The sequence below is a fragment of the Neodiprion fabricii genome, chromosome 4 (genome assembly GCF_021155785.1).
Source record: "Neodiprion fabricii isolate iyNeoFabr1 chromosome 4, iyNeoFabr1.1, whole genome shotgun sequence".
In the NCBI taxonomy this organism is placed as follows: domain Eukaryota; kingdom Metazoa; phylum Arthropoda; class Insecta; order Hymenoptera; family Diprionidae; genus Neodiprion; species Neodiprion fabricii.
In genome coordinates this window covers 25,006,301-25,029,289 of record NC_060242.1, presented here as the reverse complement: position 1 = coordinate 25,029,289, position 22,989 = coordinate 25,006,301, and the positions used below count along the sequence as shown (strand labels likewise).

General features: G+C 35.4%; 2 protein-coding genes across 7 annotated transcripts; one reads left to right on the top strand and one right to left on the bottom strand.

Moving 5' to 3' along the window:
• Positions 1 to 2,292: 2,292 nt before the first annotated feature.
• Positions 2,293 to 14,429, top strand: LOC124179548 (5'-nucleotidase domain-containing protein 3). Of its 6 annotated transcripts, none has more exons than XM_046564066.1 (9): positions 2,294 to 2,821; positions 8,540 to 8,715; positions 10,105 to 10,332; positions 10,889 to 10,897; positions 11,008 to 11,145; positions 11,253 to 11,410; positions 11,945 to 12,131; positions 12,217 to 12,357; positions 12,879 to 14,429. In XM_046564066.1, the coding sequence occupies exons 1-9, from the start codon at positions 2,650 to 2,652 to the stop codon at positions 13,233 to 13,235; spliced, it is 1,566 nt and encodes a 521-aa protein (XP_046420022.1). In that variant the 5' UTR covers positions 2,294 to 2,649; the 3' UTR covers positions 13,236 to 14,429. The 6 variants fall into 6 exon arrangements, with proteins under 6 accessions (XP_046420023.1, XP_046420022.1, XP_046420026.1 ...); XM_046564070.1 differs by lacking the exon at positions 2,294 to 2,821 and adding an exon at positions 3,032 to 3,105; XM_046564071.1 differs by lacking the exon at positions 2,294 to 2,821 and adding an exon at positions 3,046 to 3,141.
• LOC124179547 (T-complex protein 1 subunit epsilon-like) lies at positions 14,062 to 22,989 on the bottom strand. Its single transcript, XM_046564064.1, has 8 exons — positions 22,752 to 22,989; positions 18,872 to 19,097; positions 17,763 to 17,961; positions 17,462 to 17,654; positions 16,658 to 16,927; positions 15,949 to 16,134; positions 15,276 to 15,594; positions 14,062 to 15,151 (listed from the first exon to the last, which is right to left on the bottom strand). Exons 1-8 carry the CDS (start codon positions 22,854 to 22,856, stop codon positions 15,018 to 15,020), a joined length of 1,632 nt encoding a protein of 543 aa, XP_046420020.1. The 5' UTR covers positions 22,857 to 22,989; the 3' UTR covers positions 14,062 to 15,017.

The following is a 22,989-nucleotide window of genomic DNA, read 5'->3' as shown; positions in this document are numbered from 1 at the left end:
TGTGTATTATTATACCAGAAGTAAGGATGAAACACCACTGCTTTCTCGCACGAGACATCGGCACATGTTTGCTCTTCGAGATGCTAGCGTTCTAAATATTTTCTACCGCAGCGCTGAGAATCAAACTGCGAAATAAATACTTGGTGTATAAAGTTTTTTTTTTACGATAAACGAGTACCTATGTTCATTTTTTATCAAGAGAAAATACGAGCTACAGTTCTTTCCAGTAGGATAATGGCATAATTATTCGCTTATAATTATGTTTTATGTGACTATCAGACTTCGGAATCATTTTTTCAAAAAACTTTATCATTCTGGATCTTCACTGTATTACTATAAGTGTAATGATTAGTGCTCCTGAAATTGAAAATTTTCTCGTATTATAATTTCGCGCAGTTTTCGAAGTGTTCGAATTCGTTATCACGGCTTCTAAGACTATAGATATATGAACAGAATTTCAGGTTGATGAACGACATAATCTTCGTCAAATTCTACGCGATGATCGGTAAAGTTGTGCATGATTTCACGTTGAAAACGAAGCTGGTATAAACTACGTGAAAAGTTACGTATCCAGTATGTATACAATTTTCACGTGACCACAAGACGCCTACTTTTTATTCAAACTTATTTGAAAAAATTCATGAAGTGCTCGAATTTGGGTTCGATTTGAAAACAATTAGACATTCTTAATTTAAATTTTCTCTTATACAACAGCAGTGATTTATTTCTCTCTAAGAAAGGAATGTAAAGAATGTATCAGCAGATCAAAATTTCCGTCAGAATCATCTTGCGCGAAAAAATTAGACAACACTGAAGTTGGTTTACTCTGTGGTGCTTATCAGCATTTAATTTTAGAGTCCGACTGATTTAGTGTGATGAAATATTCAGCGAGGCATACATGTATGATTGCTACAATTCTTTGCTCGCTACACGTTTACAAGCTCAAATTAAGCAGGGCATGCTCGAGGAATTTAAATTTCTTGACACACGCTGTCATTTGGCAGCCTGTACCTCGCGCCAAATTCCTTCAAGACTATATTCACTCTATTTCCGTGACTTTCTACGTTCCTGCACGTTGCCCCCCACGCGGAGTAACAGTCGGTTCAGTTCTCTCTTTCGTAAGTAGAGAAATAGATGCTTAAACACACGTTGGCTGAAATCGCCTCACGCATTCTTCGGTATTTGTTGTACAAATCTCTGAATTACGTTAATCGTTACGTATTCGACGATTTTTTGCAGCACTATTTGTTTATACGTCAATTTGCGACACTGCGTAACAAACATGTAAACGTTGTTAAAGCAAAATTGATTCTGAAATTAGATCAAGTCAATCACTTCAGTTTCTGGTGTATATAAATGTGAAATGGAATTTAGAAAAATATTCACGATGTACGCCGAGAAAAATTGCAATTTTTTTAATTACCATGGAATTCTAGTAAAATGAGTATTGCTGTAAGAACGGTTTAAGTATTGTTCGCAGTTAAGCAAATAACTGTTGCGTGTGATTATAGTTGTAAAAACCGCATTTTGTGGTGAATGCAACATTAAATCTGTTTGATTAGTTAACTCGATGTTTTCAGTTAAATGAAACTTGAATATCAATTTATTGTTGTAACAATATGAAATCATCGTAACAGTTGCAAGAAAATGGAGTACTAGTGGCTATAATCACAGGAAATGGTAGCATATAATGAAGATTTTTTGGTTACAGTTAAGCGAGTATAGTCAAAAATCAAGATTAATCCCTTACACCCCATAAGCTGATTTTAAGTGACTTATTGACAAAGAAATTATATTTTTTCGCGAAGTAACAACAGTTTTTATTCATTTGAAGAAGATTTTACTCGCATATGATAGAATGTTCGGAAACAATCAAATTCTGTGGAATGAAAGTAATACAATCCTGATATTGAGGTCACAGGACGCTGTAATTCGGAAAGTAATTCGATATAAGAATGAATAAGCCTGAGAAAAATGAATACCTCTAATTATAACGTCAAAATTTTGTCCATCTAGTCCGATCTAATGGGTGTATATTATAAAAATGTATTTATAACTATGAATTATACATCTAGTTCAACGATATATATTTATACAACTAATTAGCTCCGCTTAAAGGTATAAATTAGATATGGTAAAATCAGATAATACACAGATGAGAGCTATGAATTTTTCCCGGAAACAAAGATGTGAAAAATTTGCTTTCACCTAATCACGGTACAATCTAGTCAGCGTCGAGTCCGCTAATATCCGCGAGAATGTTCTAGATCCAGATACTAATTAGCAAAGATCGAGCGTTGAAAAGGGCGCCGCGGACAGAGGCGCCGACACAACGTGAAAAATACCGGAAACAAGAATCGCGCAGTGCAGCGGCGCAGAGCGTTTCGAATATCGCGAGAGGCATGTGCGCGAGTGAATATCTATCGCGGAGTGACATTCGCGTATTACATATCCGTGACGATAAGCGTTGACGAATCAAGGACGCCGTGAGAATTGGCAAAAATTGCGCAACGAGAAATGAAGGGCATCACGCCGGACGAAGACTAGCCGGCCAGGTATTCCGTGCGTATTTCTGTTCAACGTCACGAATGAACAGAGAGAGCTCCCTGGCAATCGGACCAGTTGGCCCGGCAGCGTCATCGGTCCACCATGTTTGGCAAAGCTACGGTAGTGTTGCTCCTGAGCGGCGCAGCGAGGAATACAAGATATCTGTGCAGAAATGGAGCCAGGAAATACACCCAGCAGCCGGGTTACAGTCACAGAAAAATATCGCGCGAAACGATGCGTCAGAACTACTTGAACACCAAGGCGAAGTGTGAATGTGAGTAGAAAACTTTATTCCCTCGATGATACGTGAGACGCGATCGCTGCGGTAACGGAACGACGCGAGACGCGAGAGCACGCGGCCGCCTAGCGGAACCTGAGATTCTAGTCGCGTTGCGCAGGTCGAGAACTTGGCGCATGCGCGATGATTATTGGCCGGTAGCCTAGCCTAGTCTCCCCGATGCTCCAGTTCGATGATTCGAGCACGCGTGCTCTCGCTGCTCTTCGCGATTGATCCGCGTACACTCGCGTTAAAAAATGCAAAACTGAGGCGCAACAAGTGTTAGCGAGATGCGTTTCTTGTACAGCTTAAAATACGTAATACGCGATAATTGTTACTGTATTATTTTGTGTACTTTGTTTTTCAGATGTATTGTATGTACCTGCAATTCTCATTGAATGTAGGTTGTCTTATTGTACTTTATTTTCAGCGGTCTAAATGGATTATGAAATATGATAGGAGCACGAATAAGCGGATTATGATACATTTTTAATTTACATTTTCAACGTTTTTAAATTTTTTCCAACAGTTTAGGACGTGACACACTTTTGACATTTTTTTTACGTCACTGAGAATAAAGTTAAGTCCTGTGTATATCTATAAATATTATACTACCCCGACGTGATAGCGTACCTAACAGACAGACGGGGAAATACAGATTTGGTCGCGGTTAAGGTGACACTCCCGACCAACGAAAAACGGTGGAGTTTTCAGATCTGCACGTAAAACCGTGGTCCGAAACAACATTAAATTTCATATGGCCGGTTTTTACCGATAGAGTAAAATGTTACTGTTTTCGAGTATCATCAAAGCCTACGCAGACTGACGTGAAAACACTGGAATAAGATCACTCGAAAACGGTTTTTTTCTTTTTTTTTTCTTTGCAAAAATGATGTATTTGAAATAGTGTTTCTGTAATTGAATTACCACTCAATGTAGGAATACAATTTCTAGAGTTATTTCCGCATGAAAAAAAATGTTGTTTACATATTTATTTGACATTGCATATAGAATTGCACAGTCTGCGACGTTTTCACGTCAATTCTGCGCACTGATCTCTACATTACACGAGTAAGGCTTCAATAATATTCGAAGTAAGTGAGTTTGACGCAGTCGATAAAGACTGACGGTAGTGTCTTCTTAAACAACAAAAGATCGCTAAAGTCAACTCTTCCTTACCGACCGCGTCGAATGTCACTTCAAGTGTTAATTTATTTGATTATCGTCAAAGCCTCAAAAAATATGCTATAATCGATCCGAATCAGAGTTCATACGGTTTTGAATTCAGGAAATTTTTTATAATAATTTCACTCGCCTGAAACACCAATGATCATATATCAATCATAATTTGCAGTATTGTTAATTTCACGTCGATGATAAAGGATAAATATTTTCATTGAATTTATCTGAATTTAGTCTAGTTGCTGACTTTGTCCCACTGTTGTATCATTATTTAACCCAAACTATGTACGTACGTACAAGTGTTATAATCTTGAGTATTGGTATCGAAGAAACAAACGTGTTTCGAATGCTGTGTAAGCAATGCGTGAGTAAGCTAGCAATAAGATGCAAAATTTCGCGGTATTCAGTGTATTCGTATCATCGCAGTTTCATGGCAGCTTGATTTTGATTGTTTACATTTTATTAATTATGTATATCCTGCACAATTTACTCTGTTACTCCAATTGCAAAAAATTTGTGAAACATCATTGGAATTGCAGTAAAGTATAAAAGTTGGTGTATTTCGAAGCCTTAAAATATTTTTAGGCTCAACGCCAAGCTAGGTACCGTAACACGTGTTTCGCCTGGCGTGCAAAATACTTGAGCGCGATGTTCTTGTCAAACATTTGTTCACGTAACACGTTGGATCGTGAGAGTTTCTATTATGACTGTTGCCGGAACTGTTGCCAAAAATATACAATTAGCATTGTCGCTGTATCGGGTGATACGAAGAAATGACATTTGATGAATGTGAAAAATACCGATCGATTCGTGTTTTAATTATCTAATGGTAACCAGAATTAAACAAATAGAAATGAAAAAAATGAATGCATAAATGAATCATCAGTGATATGCACATAAAGGTAATTTAATCTTTATGAACCATTTCAAACCTTTGTACATTTGTTTCTACTACTTGTAGAGCAAATTTTCATGATTTTTTTTTTTTTTATTTGCACAAATTTTTCCTAAAAAATCATGACCATTTATTGCAATTTCACCAATCCATACGATGAAGGCTCGTGTTTTGAAACGCTGGAAACCTCTAACATTTGTAATCAAATCAATGACCGACTTTGAACCGTATCTTCAAGATAATAATTACACTGAATTAATTCCTCATTTGCATTTCATTACGATATCTTATTGAAAATCATTTATTTGACATATGTATGTATAATATATGTACTCAAGTTTCGAAAAACGGCAAAACAGTTCCCTCGAGTAGCTTCTCAATAACTAAACTCTCCCATCATTGTTACAAATCGCAAGTTTCGAACGTTTGATTGCCAATTTTCTAATTCTATGGTCGATAAATGTCTTGACCAGACTGTTTGCCCAACATCTTCAACGTCGTTACCGTACGAAAATCGCAAGATATAACCGCCGTTAAGTACCATGTCACGGGGCCCAAGAGTCCCATAAAATCACGTAATCCCTCATCTAATCACATATAATAGGGTTCTGCAATTCGTCCCCTCTTCCGTACTCATTACATATAATAGCTCGTTGCACGCATCCGTGAGTTTATTTATACACGTGCAATTTTTTTTCGCGATATTACATCGCCAGTTTGTGTAATACGTCTCCGACAGATGAAAAACGTATTCAACTCCAATTCCTTAACTGCAAAATAAATAGGAACGCAATGCAGCGGTTGTAACTCGCTGATCAAGATTAGTCAGCTGGGCATTAAGCTATTCCAATCATCACCCACTGACACTGATACCACTCGTCGATAAGAGCTGTGGCTCTGAAGTCCAAACAACGGAATCATTAAATACTTATACGTGGGTAATTGTGTCATCCACAGAAGATTTAAGAGATGTAAATTAAGCTGCCATTGTCGTTTAAAAAATTTACACGGTGATGAGAATTGGATCATAGTACTTTTCGCAGAACCTACGATAGTAAACAGAAACAGCAGCCTGGAGCGAAAAATATTTATTCCATGCGACAACCGTATCAGTTATTTTTTTTTTTTCACATCATTAATTGGTTGGACAGAAAATTGAAAATAAAATTTACGCAGTCTACGATTAGTATCCCATTGACTCAACAAATGAAACACCATATTATAGTTGTAAATGTAAGGTGAAAAACATATTATAATTTTCGAATTTTCATGGAAAATATATCTATTTTAAAAAACTCTAACGTGTATGGATTTTCAACGATTGCATACTTTCATCCGTTGAAGATAAATAATTACGATGCCAACTCTGAGTATCATTCTCAAATAGTACTGGATTTCAAAATGTTTTAACTTTCTCTAAAAATATTCTAAACCGGTATGGAAGAATGTAATTCTAATTCTAGTTTTCACTAAAATCCAATTTTGCACCCAGAAATCTTTATGTGTCGTTTAATTTATAATTGCAGTACGTCATACTGATTTACAATTACTTATACGTGCCTACTTTTATGTTTCTATGAAGTTTCTAAAACATTATTTATTCGATAGTCGATTAAAAATCCCAATACATATACGTGTAACGTATAATGGTTATACGATCATTAAAATCACCGTAAAGACCGAATGCAACATAAATCATGCCTGTATAGCAATTTCGTAAAATGCCGTTTGTCCCACTTGCTTCGTGTAAACTTTAAACCTACCCAATCAAAACGCACGCTGGCAAAAAAAAAATTATCTACAGTTTCCTGTATTTGTTCTAACTGATTTTCAAACCTGCAAGTTTGCGCGGATATGCAGAATATGCGCACGAACAATAAGTTCGCAACTATCTCAGATGTATTCAATTATCAAATCGTGATAAAAATCGCTTGACATTCATGCAGCAAACGTGAGAAACTGCAAACATATCTACTGCAATATTTCAATGCATAATTCAAAATCCTCGTGGAATGTAACATGTGTATAACTGTATAAAACTATTATTTTTTTTTTTAAATTGATAAAAGAATGTAATCATACTATGATACATGTACTATGTACGATGTATTGAAAAATAGTAGAAAAAATACCTGTAATACATAGCTACCCAATTCAACGGCTAGATGAATCGACCGAGACGTACACACCTTTATGTTCAAGTATGAATGTACGTGTACAATTCTACATACGTGATCCACATAAGCAATTGGGTGTTACCAGCCCGTTGCCGAGTAGCTTACATATATCGTATGTATAAACGTGAGTATACATGCCGTGTTGAATATGTACGTGGTTGTACGTGAAGTGAAAGCACGTTTATCATTAGCCTGCAGGTTGACTGGTCATTAACACCGCCTTGTTTTACTTATCGTCGTCTGAAAATCAGTAACAATTACTGTAATTGTATATTATGTGTACAATGTGCATGTCAGTTTTCGAACACGTACGGGGTATTATTTTTTAAAATGAACAAGATTTTGAGATTGATTTTTAGTATTTGCTGGATTTTTAGTTATTTCGTTTCACCTATCGAAAGAATGAATGAAAATGTATTAGCTCGTCAGTAAGCATCGCTCTATCCACCACAAATTCTATGGAGTGAATATTTCACATAATCCGAAATGAACCGTTTTTGAGAAATGATCTTAAAATTTATATTTAAACAAGTAATTGAAATGTAACCGATTGTCTGTCTATATTGGTACTTGTCTCAGAATTCGTAAGAAGAAATCAAAAATTCAAATTTTTTTACGTCACAATTTAAAATATTTGGTTATTTTCATAAGATGGAATGTTTTAAATATTTTACTATGTGAATCTACGATCCAAGAATCAAAAGCAAAAAATGTGTCGAGACTTTTTTAAATATCTTACTTTCTCATATCGTTTTTGAGTTAGTTTTAAATTGGGAAGAATTGAAACAGGAAATTTTTAAAAACTTTGTAACTCGAGAAGAAATTGAGGTAAAATTTTTATTAAATAATCGTGATCTGTACTTTTAATAGGTGGAATGAAATGAATCAAAATTAAGCACACAAAAAATTCAGTCTTGAAATCTTATTCGATTACAAAAATAATGTTCCATATCTACATGCATGGATGAGAGAGATTTTCATCGCAGTCTTCATGGGTGCGAAACGAAATGTTGAATTATTTACACGCCGATTATCATTCCGCATAAAATATGTATAACGTATTATTCTCATGTGGCAAGAAAACTGGTAATTAAAATTTAATTCGCTGAACTATTATTAATTCCATTTCACATGTACCTACACACGTGCTTATAATTTCCAAACATTTCCTTTTATAACAGTCATCGCTTATATCTGTAGTAAAGCCTACAGCGACAGTTAGCGATAGAAGTAAGAAAATATTTTATTTACCGGACAAAAATTAAAGCGTTGAAAAATGCACGATTAACGGTGCGAAGAAATATTTAGCTCGCCAATTTTACAAGGAATTTGCAAACCAAGTGATGATTTTATGTTCCGTAATAGATGATGCATTTATATAATTTTCCTCGGTGGCCGTAGATTAGGAACCTTTCAGAATGTGGCCGATAATAAATTTGCGACAAAAATTCTCTTGTTTAGCAAAAAAATTACCATTGGACGTTAATGCAAACGGTGTTTTCGCGTGCAATGAGCTCGACCTGGAGGAGGTGCAAGTCTATGGCTTCGATTATGACTACACACTGGCATGTTACAAACCGTCGATGGACTACCTGCTCTACAACCTGGGACGCGACATGCTCATTGAAAAATACAAGGTGACAGCATTTTTCCTATCCATAGCCGACATTTTTTAGCACAACTTCTTGAAACTATTTATCACATCTTTTGTGATTTATTATTTAGTAATACTTATTGGGTACTGTATGATTTCATTTAAATTTGTGTCGGTTGCTCTGACGATGAGTCAAATATGGTTTCCAAGAGCATAGTTTCAATTACATTTCTATTTTTTATTTCTGAAACGTTTTCACCAAAGTTTGTAAAATTAGACACAATGTTGTGCAGACAAATCGCACAGGCGTACAAAAATGTTCTCTGTCAAAGTCTGAACTTTGTCGATAAGCTTTTTAATATATTTCCAACTTGATATTGTCATTTCCCTCCATTTATTCTTATTTTCTAAACTTTCTTGGAAAATTTATTTCTCTTGTATACCTAGAAAAACGGAGTACTGGTGGAAACTAATTTTTAACTCTCTATAAATATATATCAAAGATTCAGTGACGGCGAATCGACTTCACTTAATTTCAGGCACATTTTTACTTTCGATAAATCCAATAGAATGTTGTCAGTAAAGCATAGAGTTTTGGGAGCAAGAAATTTCATTGTTTGAAGTGAATCTTAATGAATAGCAGATAAACCTTCTATTAGTTTCATATTCAACTAAAATTGGGTTGCTTCTAGTGATAAATTTTCTTGGGTTGAATCAAAAAAAAGAATATGAGAGTATGTATTATGAAAATATGAGTTTTTTTGGGTGAAGGTGAAAATATATGAATATCAGGGAATAAAATGGTCACAATATTAAATTTTCAAACCCGCGAAAACCTATTTCATTGGATTAAAAAATTTAGAAAGTCCAAGTATAGAACAGTCGAAATGAAGTGTATTCTTTTTCATTGTGACGTATCTGTACTTCAGTTTTCTACACTTTGACCTTTCAACATTTTGACTCTGCTATACATCAAATTTTGTCTACCGCTAGAAATTTTTTGGAATAGATTCTTCGAACATACTATTTTGAAAAATCTATTTGATAAAAACATCTATGATTCAATTCAAAAATGTATTTTAGTGAACGTTTTCATAAAACACAAGAAAGCGTAGAGATATTTCTTACATTCGTCTCAATATCTCTACAACTTTTCTGGAAAATAATATGAAAAGTTCATCGTATTTAAATTCAGTAAAAATTTCGTTACAAAAACGGTGATATCAAAACAATGTTTCAACATTTCGATTCTACGGCATAGGAATAGAAGCTGTGAATTTATTCAAATATTAATTTACGAACAAGTTCTTACAGGCGGAAAAATCCTCTACCGTGATTAATGTGACACATCTTGAAAAAGTGTCTGTAATCATCCAAATATTAAAACATTGCGACATGCAAAATCTGGTAATTACGTAATTTGGCTAAGCAGTATCCGGAGGAAATCGGGAAGCTGGAATACCCGGAGGGATTCGCAGTTCGAGGATTGCACTACGACATAGAAAAAGGGTTACTTTTGAAACTGGACAGTTTCCTGCAAATTCAGCTGGGCACAGTGTACCGGGGTTTACAGCGGGTGCCTGATGAGGAGGTCTTGAGGCTCTACAAAAACAGGATAATACCCATCGCCTACGTAGAGGCACCGAATAAACACACTCAGGTGATGAATAATGGAGAATCTTGGAGCGCATATTAAATACGATTGCTGATTTTTCTCTTTGTTTTTACCATTTCCGTTGCATGTCATCTCCACGTTCCACCCGTAGCTAATAAACGGACAGCGGCGACTCGACCAACCAGATCTCATGAGTTTGTATTTATGTTCAATTTGATCGTTTTGCTGTCGAATGCATCTACTTCGTTTCGTTTTTCAGTAGTCAAAGAATCAAACTTACTTATTTCGTAGCGTTTTATTTTTCCATTCAATTTCACATAATATCCCGTTTTTTTCATATTTGGCGCAGTGCAAAATAGAAGAAAAAAATGTACATATGTATCGGGAGTTCTGAATTTGAACTTTTTTGTGAAATTTCATGTTCATACCTAAAATATATAACAACCGTTTTCGGTATTCAATGAAATGGTGACATAAGGAATAACGTGAATTTCGAAAATTTTGCGTACACGATTTAAATTTTAGCTGTGTTTAACATGAGTTTCTTTTGATTGCATGAGACTGTTGAATTTGGAAACACGAAATTTGGATTGTGTTCTAGACCAAGCAGGTGAGTCAAAATTTGAAATATAATAGTCAAGATAACTAAAAAGAAATAATGTGACTGTAGAAAATGGCAAAACGATTATTTATTTCATATTTATCACATATCGATCGCAGGATCCACGATCAACGAAGATGGTTCAACTGGCTGATCTGTTTTCTGTACCAGAAATGGGTCTCTTATGTAACGTTGCTGAATACTTTGTGAAAAATCACATCGACTATCATCCCGAGATACTTTTCCGTGATGTAAAGGTGAGAGCGATGTAAAACTTTTGCGATTTTTTCCACCATAATCCGAAGAATTAGCGCACATGTTGACGTTCAACAGTACGCATTGCATTGGAATTGTATCGTTACAGAATTCGGTGCAAAGCTGCCATCCAATAATGCACCAAACTGTGGTCAAGAATGTTGGCGATTTTTTGGAAAAAAATAAGGACATGAGAAAGTTTTTCGACAGATTGAAGAGCATCAAGAAGAAGATGTTCCTCGTGACCAACAGTCCGTTTCCTTTCGTGTAAGTGGATTTATTGTCGCTGCAGAATTGAAAAAATGCACGTTGCAGATTTACGATCCATCGATCAGAAAAGATCGCTGACTCCGTGCAGGAAAGTATTGGTTACCGCCCAGTTACAATTTGTAATCCGAGTGATATGAAATCATAAAAGACAAATCACCCATTACTTCCTATTTTGTAATTTATAAAATGTAATTCATCTTTTTCTCACTTAACAAAATTTCGTTTTTATTACAAAATGCGACATATTTTATATTTTTATATTGAGTATCGATGAATTCGAAGCTTCACTCGAGGATACTTGAATTGATATTATTTGTTTGAATTTTAGTCAGGGAAAAATTACAATTTGCTCAGATAAAGTCAGGGATACGTTACAGAATTTTTATGACTATTTTTAGTGGCCAGCACAATTTTATCTACCTCCAGTTACAAATTACAATGTAATTTTCACTTATACTGTCGTATAAATTACAAATTGTACATTCTTAATTCATAATGGACGTATTACAATCTTGCGGATTACTTGTACAGAAACGTCGGTATGAAGTTCCTGCTGGGTGAGGACTGGAAGGATTACTTCGACGTAGTTATCGTTCAAGCTCGAAAGCCCCGATTCTTCACCGACGAAACGAGACCACTCCGCATATACGATGAAAAGAAACACACCCTGCTCTGGGACCGTGTAACCAAGTTAGAGAAGGGCACAATTTATCTCGAGGTAAATGATCTGTTATCTCAGTCTTCGTCCAAAAATACTTGAAATTAATTTGAAAGAACGTGTAAGAAAATTGGTGTATCGTAAGGGAACGGTCAAACAACTCCAAGACATGACGGGCTGGAGGGGACACCAGGTGTTGTACTTTGGTGATCATCCTTACAGCGACCTCGCGGACGTTACCTTGGAACACGGTTGGAGAACGGGAGCCATCATCACCGAACTCACCGTAAGCACACGCCAAAGTTCTCGTGATTTTCGTTTACTGATTTGGTCTTCCGATTCATCATCTTGTCATAATCTGTATCGATACTAAGAAATGTCTCGAATTCGATTTTTTTTTTGCATCAAATTACTTTTAATTTCCAACCTTGATTTTACATTTGTCTAATTATTTTATGGCACAGTTCTAACCGAAGGAATCAAAAATAGACCATGCCAAACTTTTACTTTCAACCATTTCTTAAAATAAATTATTCAAGTTGTGTTGAGAAAACCATAGCTTTTTGCATCTGAAAAAGTTCACACAAATGATCAAAGCCGATGATGTTAAGATGGTTGGTTGGCGGAAATCAGTACCGTGTTTATTATATTCATCAGATACGAAAATTTCTGAGATCATGTAAGAATAGAAAATACTGGAATTATGAACAAATTTTTGAAAACAAATCTTCTTAAAATGTAAGGTGAATCGAGATTCCAGTTCTTTCTATTTCTTTCAGAGGGACTTAAATATAAATTTAATTTCAGCACGAAATCGACAATCTCAACGATCCAGAGTTTAAGAAAAACGCGAATTGGCTGCAAATGCTGACGGCGTTGATCGAGGATCACCAGGATTACGAGGGCAAGGAAGCGAAGGTTCAGTTGAACGAATGGATGCGAGAAAGGGATAATCTACGCAACGATATCAAACGCGTATTCAACCAACAGTTTGGTTCAGTCTTTAGGACGTACCATAATCCGACCTACTTTTCTAGGCGTCTCTTTCGTTTCGCGGACATCTACATGAGCAACATTACCAACCTCTTAAACTATTCGACCACTCACACCTTTTACCCGAGGAGAGGAGTCATGCCCCATGAATACACTAACTATTTCGTATAAACCGTGCGCAAACCGAGCCAAAACCATCATGCGGTATAAAATATGCGTTACGAAATTGATCTCGAAATATTTGGGACGAACGCATCGTATTTTATTCTTTCCCAAAAAAAGAAAAAAAAAAGATAATCAAAATTCAAACGTATTGAGAAAACAGAAAGAAAATAAGCATCTTAGTTTCCTTCCTTTCAGATTACAATTTAAGATCGACCTCACACTATTAATACGCTTAAATTTATCCGTAAGAAGTTGACGAAATTTAATAGTTTTTGACTTTTCTTGGTAGTCAGATCGGTACAATTTTCCTTAATTGTAGTTTATTTTTCCCCAGTAGTAGAAACGTTGCGTGAAATTCAAATCCTGTGGGGAAATTCAATAGCTTATTTCGTAGCGCTACAGTTTGTTCAAGTTTATCGATAGAAATACCTAGGAATGTCAAGATTTACTTTTACGTTGAAAATGTTGCCAAAGCTTAAGTTGAGTTATAGCTTATTACGATTAAGAACTAATTGAATGATCAATCGATTTATATAATAAGTTGACGCTACGTTTGTCTGAAACGAATCGTACTCTTATCGTTGGACGTTTGCAAGTACAAATAGATATGTAATGCCCCCGAGTAACATCGGGATATCTCAATCAATCTGATCGAATAGATAATTACAATTGATAGATATAAACGTACGAGTATTAGCAATGATCGGATAAAATATTCGTCAGATATTAATTTATTTAGCTAGAATTTACCATGGGTAAAAAAAAAATGATAAAAATTTTATTTGTGATGCGCGAAGTGAACGATGTTTCCGGATATTAACTGAAATCGCAGTTTCTGATTTTCGATTTATTCATAAAAAAGTAACATTACACACGTATTGTAATTACAAATGAAGGCACGCGAAGTTAAGGATAATAACTTGGAGTTCCAGACATTTTTCTATCGGTTGTCAGACTATTACCGGTTTCTAGAGTCTGTTGACATCTTGTCATTATTACATCAATGCCAAAATTTGAGTTTAGTAATAATTATGAACAATATGAAATTAAAAAATTACAATACTGCGTTCTTTTCCGTGTCTCGATATCATCATTTGGCTTCAATAGTTGCGTATCTCATGCCAAATTTCAAACGTAAGATAACCGTTACTCGTAGATACTTAAAAAATGTTGAAGCGAGTCATTATGCATGTTACATACGTACTATAAGAAAAATTACGACATACCTAATCGAATACAAAATGTGTTTGTGTGCAACGTGTCTTCTATATCAAACGCACGAGTACAAGTTGTATATTCAGTTCAGACCACAATCGGTTTTTGATAATCCTTTGCAGCTCTAAATATTTATCAGAGTTTTCAGTTTGCGGAATCTATTTTTATTGTGACTAAATTGTGCGGGAGTCTGAGCCGAATAACCAGATTGTATCTTTGTGAAATCCTTACCTAATCACTATAGGTACTATGTACATATAATAAAATGTAACCACCATCGCGGGATAAGTTTTATCGTCGGAACACTGCCTGGGATGAATAACAATCCGAATGATGAGATTAATTAGGTAGGTTCAGTTTTTTTTTTTAATGTCAATTATAGCTTTATTTTATTATAAATTAATCTCAGCATGAAGTCAATTAATTGTTTCATCAGAGCGTAGTAAGCGGTCTGGGTGATGTTTAATAACTATCAGAAACAATTCAAATGAAGCGTATTAATAATACAATAATTCAGTCGCGTTAACATGTCGTGAAAATTTGAACAATCTCTACTGTGAATGTTCGGCAGATTTAACATCCCATACCGTTGTCACTGGGAGATCTGATATCATCGATCTTCAATATCATCTTTACTAATTGCGTGGCAAGTAAGATTTGCTGCTGCTTACTTTTCAGAGATTCGATGACATTCTGGACTTTCATGTCTGAAAAATAAAAAAAAGAACTTTAATTTTAAAGATTTCAGTTTGTTAAAAACGGATTTGTTTACATAGAAAAAAAAGCAACCAAGCAAACACAGAAGGTACATTTTCAACAAAATACACCTACCGGTTGTGCCAACGTTCATGCAATCGATTCCAAGACTAGAGTTTGATTCAGTCAACTGGCGCGCCTTGGCTTCAGCAAGAGCATCGACAGGAGAAAGTCCTGCGTTTTCTGCCAATGCCATGGGGATGGCCTCGAGCGCATCAGCAAATGCACGGAATGCATACTGCTCAAGGGTGCTGATCTTGTCTGCATGAGCGGCGCATGCCAATGCACAGGAAACTTCAGCTGCTCCACCTCCATAAACTATTCTTCCATCCGTTACGAGATTGCGCACAGCACAAAGTGCATCATGGATGGAACGTTTCGCTTCCTCAATAATCTGTTGACAGTAATAAATGTGCTTACGGAGTACAGTGTGCTTTAATGAAAGGGACAATGATCAAAAACTATATTAAGCGTCGACGATTTCTTTCGGACTAGAATGAATGCTGCAACTAAACTTAATCAATATTTTATAAAGAAAATTTTGTAACACAATTCGATATGCAATGAATTTTTTTTTATTATCAATCAAATGCTTATATGCAAACTGTGCTATTTTTTTCTGCAAGGTGTCTGGCCAGTTGACGCATTGAATGACATCGCTGAAATTCTCCTTGCCATATTTTTTAACAAGACTATTTTTATAAATTAGGCGTCTGATCTTAATGTGAAAAAAAAAATGCATACTTACCATTTTATTGCCTCCACGAATGAATATGGTTACTGCTCGTGAGTTTTTGCATTCCTCAATGACGAGCATGCGGTCCTTTGTGGTTCCAAAAGTCAACTCTCTAACCACACCCGCGTATCCCAATTTATCAGAAGTCAATTCTTCGAATCGAGGAACGATACGACCGCCGGTAGCGATGGCAATCAACTGAGGATTGAATAATCAGCATTATAAAAATTCTTTCTTTTTTGACAATATCTATGATTACAGTTAATTAATGAAGAAAGTGAAAAAACCCTCTCATAATCATTGATCATTAGGGCCACTGCAACAGATACGTCCCAAGTCGACTTTGTGCTCAAATGAAGCCCACAATAGGTTCGAAAAATTAAGTATATACATTTTCGAATGAATTAGAGGACTCATAATTAAGAGAACCAGACGCTTGGTTTCGCAATGCTACCCCCTTCTATTGCGCTTTCACATCATTGGGTTGTTTATAAATGGAACTGAATGCTCAGAATTTCGAATTTTGGTAACATGATGGATGATGCATGACAGTCTTCACTGACCTTTGTGAAAAAATTCATGTGAATAAATTAACGATACGTATGTCACACTTTTTGGATTAAATTGACCGAGTAGATTCAATACTTCAAAATTGAATAAATTTCACCGACACTTTTATCGAATTTTCAGATGCCGCAGAATAAAATAAACTTATAAGCACCTCGATTTCGGGACCACCGACCCACCGAACAGCGGGCAGGTGTTCCTGGAGGAGAAGGTGATTGGCTTCGTCGTCAAATCCCCACTGGCAAATAGCGAGCGTTGCCCCGGCTTGTTTGACTTGAGATACCATTTGAGTGAATTTTTCACGTTCATATTCTCGTAATGCTCTGTAGTCCTCTACAGAAGTCACGTCAAGCTTATGTTTAGTTTTCGGTTTTGGCGGCTCAAATGGACAAGTAAGAATTGCCAATTTCACATTCTCCAACCTCTGTAACACATCGAGTATGGAAACAGTGTTATACTCACCGTTTCTAACGATTTTAATAAAAATTTACACTATTCTGCAACCAGATTGTTCAATAACATCACATAGGATGTTGATCTCAATTGAAATTTTAACTGTATAAACTGTATTTTTAAAATGCTTATTGCAAAATCGATACAGCATTTGAGTTTTTCAATTACTCAAATACACGAGAATCAAACATGCTGATAATATGGCAAGGTGTCTGGTCAGGCAGTACATTGAAGAAACTGCTGAAATTCTCCTTGCAGATATATCAATACAACAATTCAAACTAATAGTGCAAAAGTTTAGAAGGTCAAATTTTTACGATGCAAAAGCGGACGCTTTTGTAAGTCAATTTCGAATGATTAGAATTAGTGTAACTTGTTCCGTAAATTAACATATGAATTTCATAATCACGAACTCTGTAAATGCGATTACTCGCAGCATCTTGAATGGGGAAGAAAAAGAAAAAAACGACAAAAAAATCGATCAATAAAAGGCGATAGTAATTACCTTAGGCATTTGAGGATGACTGAAGTCTTTGTCTACAACAACGCCACGAACCAACATTGTGTCTTCAAGGCGTCCTCCAACTTTACCCTCTAGTTTGATCAATTCAAAATTGACGTCTCGTGTCTCCAAATCAGCGACAGCCATCACTGCATTCACAGCAATCTCCGCCATTTGTCGGTGACACTTGTTGATGCTGTAATAATAATGATAAAAAATTAACGAAATACAACACTGGATGTTTGGAAGAATTTGATATGTAATATTGACAAGTTGACGCAATATTATCTCAACTTGCACTCACATTTTGGAACCAAGAGTAGTCATGGCAGTCTTGATTAGAGGTTCCAAGTCTTTGAGGTTGACTGGGAAAGCCTCCGCAATAGTGTCTAAATGGTTGTTCGCACATTGGGCTGCAAGCTCGAAACCATCAGCTATTCGGATTGGGTGAATTCCTTTGTCTAAGAGCTGTTCAGCTTGCTCCATTAGCGCGCCAGCCAATACTAAGGTAAGAGAAGTGACAAAATTTACGACAATATTACGATACAGTGAAGCTGAAGTTTGTGACATTGTATTTGTAAGAAAAATCGTCTTTGTCACTTGGGAATCGTTTTAAATTCAGTAAAGCACAATAATAAAGTATATATGTACTCATGCATCATATTGTGAAAATTGAAATGCTCAAATTATTCCAAAGTTTGAAAATAGCGAGTTTGCTTTAGTTAAATTGCCCAAAACAGACGAATTTACATAATGGTATGAATACAGATGTGAGACACATATCAGTGCGTGCAGTCAATTAAGAATAGCTGCCCAATGGTTCAGAGTCTCAGATCGATGAAACTTAATGTTGCATGGTTTTTGTATTGTTTACATATGAGTTTCTCGAGACAATCGGGATTCACACGTCTCAACATGCTTCATCGCAGTGTAGAAAGTTCTTTAGATGTGTATATATTCATGCCTAACAGCTAGAGAAGTGGGTGAATTATAGAAATTTGCATCGAATCTTGATAAAAAATTACTGAATTCTGTTGGAGTTTGTTTTATTCCACGGTATGTAGTTTGACGTTTGATTACATATTTTTTTCTGACAATAACTTGATTCAAAGCAAACATAATATGTATAAAAGAAACTCGATCAATATACTTTTGAATAAAACAAACCCAATCGAATTGAAGAATAGATGTTTGAAATTCACCCGCTATTCAACCATTTACTCGTATATACTTTGTTAATTTACAATCCTTGATTCCAATTCATTGTTACTGAAATTGCTTTGTATTCCTTTTGTTTGTAATTTTCAACTAATATCATCATACCAATTTTTTTTTTCTTATTATTCATCACTTTTGCATCCTATATGTCATTTTTAATGTTTTATGATTTAAATGTAGATTTGATGTTCTTACCAACAACACCAGTTGTGCCATCGCCTATCTCATCATCCTGCGATTGAGAAAGCTGCACCATCAACTTGGCGATTTCATGATCTACGTCCATGTTTTTCAAGATCGTAGCTCCATCATTGGTTACTGTTACATCACCATCGGAACTAACTAACATCTTGTCCAAACCTTTGGGACCCAAAGATGTTTTCAAAGTATTGGCAATACTCCGAGCTGCCAAGATATGCGACTAGAGAAGAGAGAACGAAATTCAGTTATTTTGATATATCATGAGAATCAGTCAACTGCATAATTACACACAAGTACTAGCAACGTACATTTAATTTTAAACTACAACTCCAATGTAAATATACCAATGTATAAGCTTGATCCCTGTACTTATGTTAGATTACAAATCTTCTGTAGAATTGTATCAAGTTTTCACCCTCAAAAATGTATTACAGGTTCTCTTATAACTTATTATTAACTTAACTATTCACGGTTTGCAACAAGATTTTATTGTAGAATGAAAGTTTTTACAGCACTTCGGGTTTATGATATCAACACAATAAAATATTGAAACAGAAATCACTGTTTTGAAATTATAGGTGGAATTTACAAATGTAGAATTCCAAGAATACCGATATATGTCTTACTTTAGTGGAATTTACTATGATCTATTGAACTCCGAACAATCTTAAAATCGCAATATAACATTGATTCCTGGAAATGCATAAATGTTGCATTAATCTTACAAGCTCAAACCGCAATAGTTTAACGAATACTGCGAAAATACTATTTCCCATCTTTCTCTCGTTTAATATAATTAATCAAGTTTACTACCAACCACTCAAAAAATGTTTCAAGATGGCAGAAAACATTTCTTCAATGATGTTTAAATTGTTATGTAAAACTATATTACTTATGTTCGCATCTAAAACTTTTGAAATTTTCACAACCTTGTTCTATTTGTTATGCTTGAGTAACAATGAGTTACAAAAAAAACATACAGTAAATACATAGTCATCGAAAAAATACTACCAATAATAATGCATTGTGATGAAGTACAATAACACAATTTTTAAATCATGTGAATCTGTTAAAATATTAATACTAGCTTGTAAGAAACACATCAGTAAGCGTGGTCCATTAATCGAATCACTCAACGGTTCAGTTTCTCACATTTTATTTTATCTTGCACACTTTATTAAAAATCACAGGCAAATTTCATATAAAATTTTTTTTTAATTTCGCATGTGGATTGTGTAGGGGGAGTTAGATTTTTGTGCCAAAGCGCGAATCTCATAATGCAAAATTCGATTTTTTATTAACAATATCAAATTAGACTCCCATTTTTTTCAAAAATTCATAACTTTGGCAAAAAATTAGATACAATATATTTTTTTTTTTCAAATTACGCGGAAAGCTCCATAGAATTTAAAAAAAAATACGAAATGGTAAAAAAAAGTTGTTATCAATTTTTTTAAAACAGTGACTGACACGATCAAAAAATTTTTTTTAAATTCTGACATGTTCCTTGAACTGTACTACAACCTGTGAATTAATTCCAGAGGAGTGTTTTTCTTCGTTTTCGAGTAAAAAATCATTAAAGGTGTCGATGCGCGTGAAATTGCGGCGCGCCGAGTCTCTACGTAATGGCGGGCGGCCGGTTGCCGTCCACCGCTACACCGCGGTGGCGTCGCAGCGTTATTTTAGAGTCATTTTCACGATGTAGGACATGATTGAAGATTCTGAAAAAAATACTGTACCTTCACAAGGCCTGCTCAAAGCGATAAGTGAAGTTTCAGGAATGTGTTTTTATTTTAAAATAAGTAGCAAGTTATGTAATTATTATCATTTATGTGCACTCTCATGGTGTGTAACCGTTATTTTGAATCTCTGTAATCAAAAAACGGTGAAAAACACATTCCTGAAACTTCACTTATCGCTTTGAGCAGGCCTTGTGAAGGTACAGTATTTTTTTCAGATTCTTCAATCATGTCCTACATCGTGAAAATGACTCTAAAATAACGCTGCGACGCCATCGCGGGGTAGCGGTGGACGGCAACCGGCCGCCCGCCATTACGTAGAGACTCGGCGCGCCGCAATTTCACGCGCATCGACACCTTTAATGATTTTTTACTCGAAAACGAAGAAAAACACCCCTCTGGAATTAATTCACAGGTTGTAGTACAGTTCAAGGAACATGTCAGAATTTTAAAAAAAATTTTTGATCGTGTCAGTCACTGTTTTAAAAATCTTTGAAAAATTAATTGTTAAATAAACAATTGATAACAACTTTTTTTTACCATTTCGTATTTTTTTTAAATTCTATGGAGCTTTCCGCGTAATTTGAAAAAAAAAAATATATTGTATCTAATTTTTTGCCAAAGTTATGAATTTTTGAAAAAAATGGAAGTCTAATTTGTTATTGTTAATAAAAAATCGAATTTTGCATTATGAGATTCGCGCTTTGGCACAAAAATCTAACTCCCCCTACACAATCCACATGCCAAATTAAAAAAATATCTGAGAGATGACTGATCCGGTTGACGCGGAATAGCCCGTAAGTGAATCACATAAATTTTGTGAATGAACCAAGTTTCGGAATTTATGGCGATGATATTAATGATGCAATACGAGTGCTGCAAAATAACCTATTTCATTGAATTAGTTATGAGAGAATTAGTTATGAACCCCGGAGATCCTGCGGAGATCTCAACGATTCCTAGTGTGAAAAAGTATAGAAAATGTGAAACTGTTGGCATCGCCTGCTCGTTTTTGCTCCATTGGTCAAAAATACGCAGTCTTTGAAGCAGTGTTTTGTCGACTCGGTCGGAGCCTCGTGGCCCGCCTCATGGGATTAGTGTAGCGGGGCGACGCAGACAACGTCATTCATCGAAACGACGTCGATGATGAGAATTCAGATGGTGATTAGTATGTATCTTTAAAAATTATGTTGTTTTGTTTTATAAGAAAAAAATCTGTATGAATTAAAGAAATTAATTTACAAAATATCACTTTTAACAAAGTTGTACCATTTTTCACGAAATATTCCCGCCATTTTCGGTCCACCATTTTTAATTTCGCTTTTTTACATTCGTTTTCGGAATCGGCGACCCCAAAAACATTACTAGTATGAATTTCAGCGAATTAGTATCATTTTTCGCGAAAAACATCCGCCATTTAACGTCCGCCATTTTGAATTTTGCATTTTTATTTTTTTTTTCGGAATCAGCGACCCAAAAAACATTCGCACTATGAATTCCTAAAAATTCGTACCATTTTTTGTAAAAAATATCCGCCATTTCGGGGCCGCCATTTTGAATTTCGCATTTTTGCATTCATTTTCGAAACCAGCAAGCCAAAAAACTATAGGTATAGTAATACTAGCAATTTTCACTGAGAAATATTTGAGTTATTAGTTTTGACCAGGAATTCGGGCTTTTGGACCACTGTGCGACGTACGTATTGTGCAGCAATGTCTATAGCCGACTGAACGAATGAGGGGGGAACAGGCATAGAAATTCCTTATATGGTTATAAGACAGAAGCTGTGATTGGATTCATTGTTAAAATGCCAATCATAATTAGCGATAAATTCATAATCGTTGTGAAATTGACGGTTTGCAGCTCACTGAGGGTGTTAAATGAACAACATAACCCCAAAGTTCGAAGTAAAATATCACGAATGCGCGAGGCTCTACCGGTTTACGAACACGTGACGCGTACAAAATTGCAAAGCCACCACGCGATCAGCACTTTGGTGAAATTAAGTAAATTAGTGTGCACGAAATAATGCAATTTATCTGAATTAATAAATGGAATAGTTATAATCAGTGTGATCAGAAACTTATAACAGAAAATGTAATCAATGGAAATTATAAAACATGTGCATGCCTCACCTTAATCGCATCATTGCCGGTCAAGCGACTCTGCTTGTCTTGATCACGCAAGATAATAAAAGGTCTTCCGTACTCATCGAACGCGATAGAACCAGGAAAAGACATGTTTCGAATGAAAGTAGTTCAAATTCCGTGATGTATGAAAAAAAGTAAACTCGGGCGATCGAACCTCACTGCAGGCGTGCGGCCATTTGATCACTCACTGCCGAGCGTCTTCTTCCTTCCAGAGTGTTCCACG

Bases quoted from the DNA above. Each gene is read 5' to 3' on its own strand.
- LOC124179548 (XM_046564066.1), top strand. From the start codon at position 2,650: ATGTTTGGCAAAGCTACGGTAGTGTTGCTCCTGAGCGGCGCAGCGAGG. The intron at 8,716-10,104 runs GTGACAGCATTT...TTGGCTAAGCAG, and splicing joins TGCTCATTGAAAAATACAAG to TATCCGGAGGAAATCGGGAA. The intron at 12,132-12,216 runs GTAAATGATCTG...GTGTATCGTAAG, and splicing joins AGGGCACAATTTATCTCGAG to GGAACGGTCAAACAACTCCA.
- LOC124179547 (XM_046564064.1), bottom strand. From the start codon at position 22,856: ATGTCTTTTCCTGGTTCTATCGCGTTCGATGAGTACGGAAGACCTTTT. The intron at 17,962-18,871 runs GTAAGAACATCA...CTCTTACCTTAG, and splicing joins TGGCACAACTGGTGTTGTTG to TATTGGCTGGCGCGCTAATG. The intron at 15,152-15,275 runs GTAGGTGTATTT...TTTATTTTTCAG, and splicing joins CATGAACGTTGGCACAACCG to ACATGAAAGTCCAGAATGTC.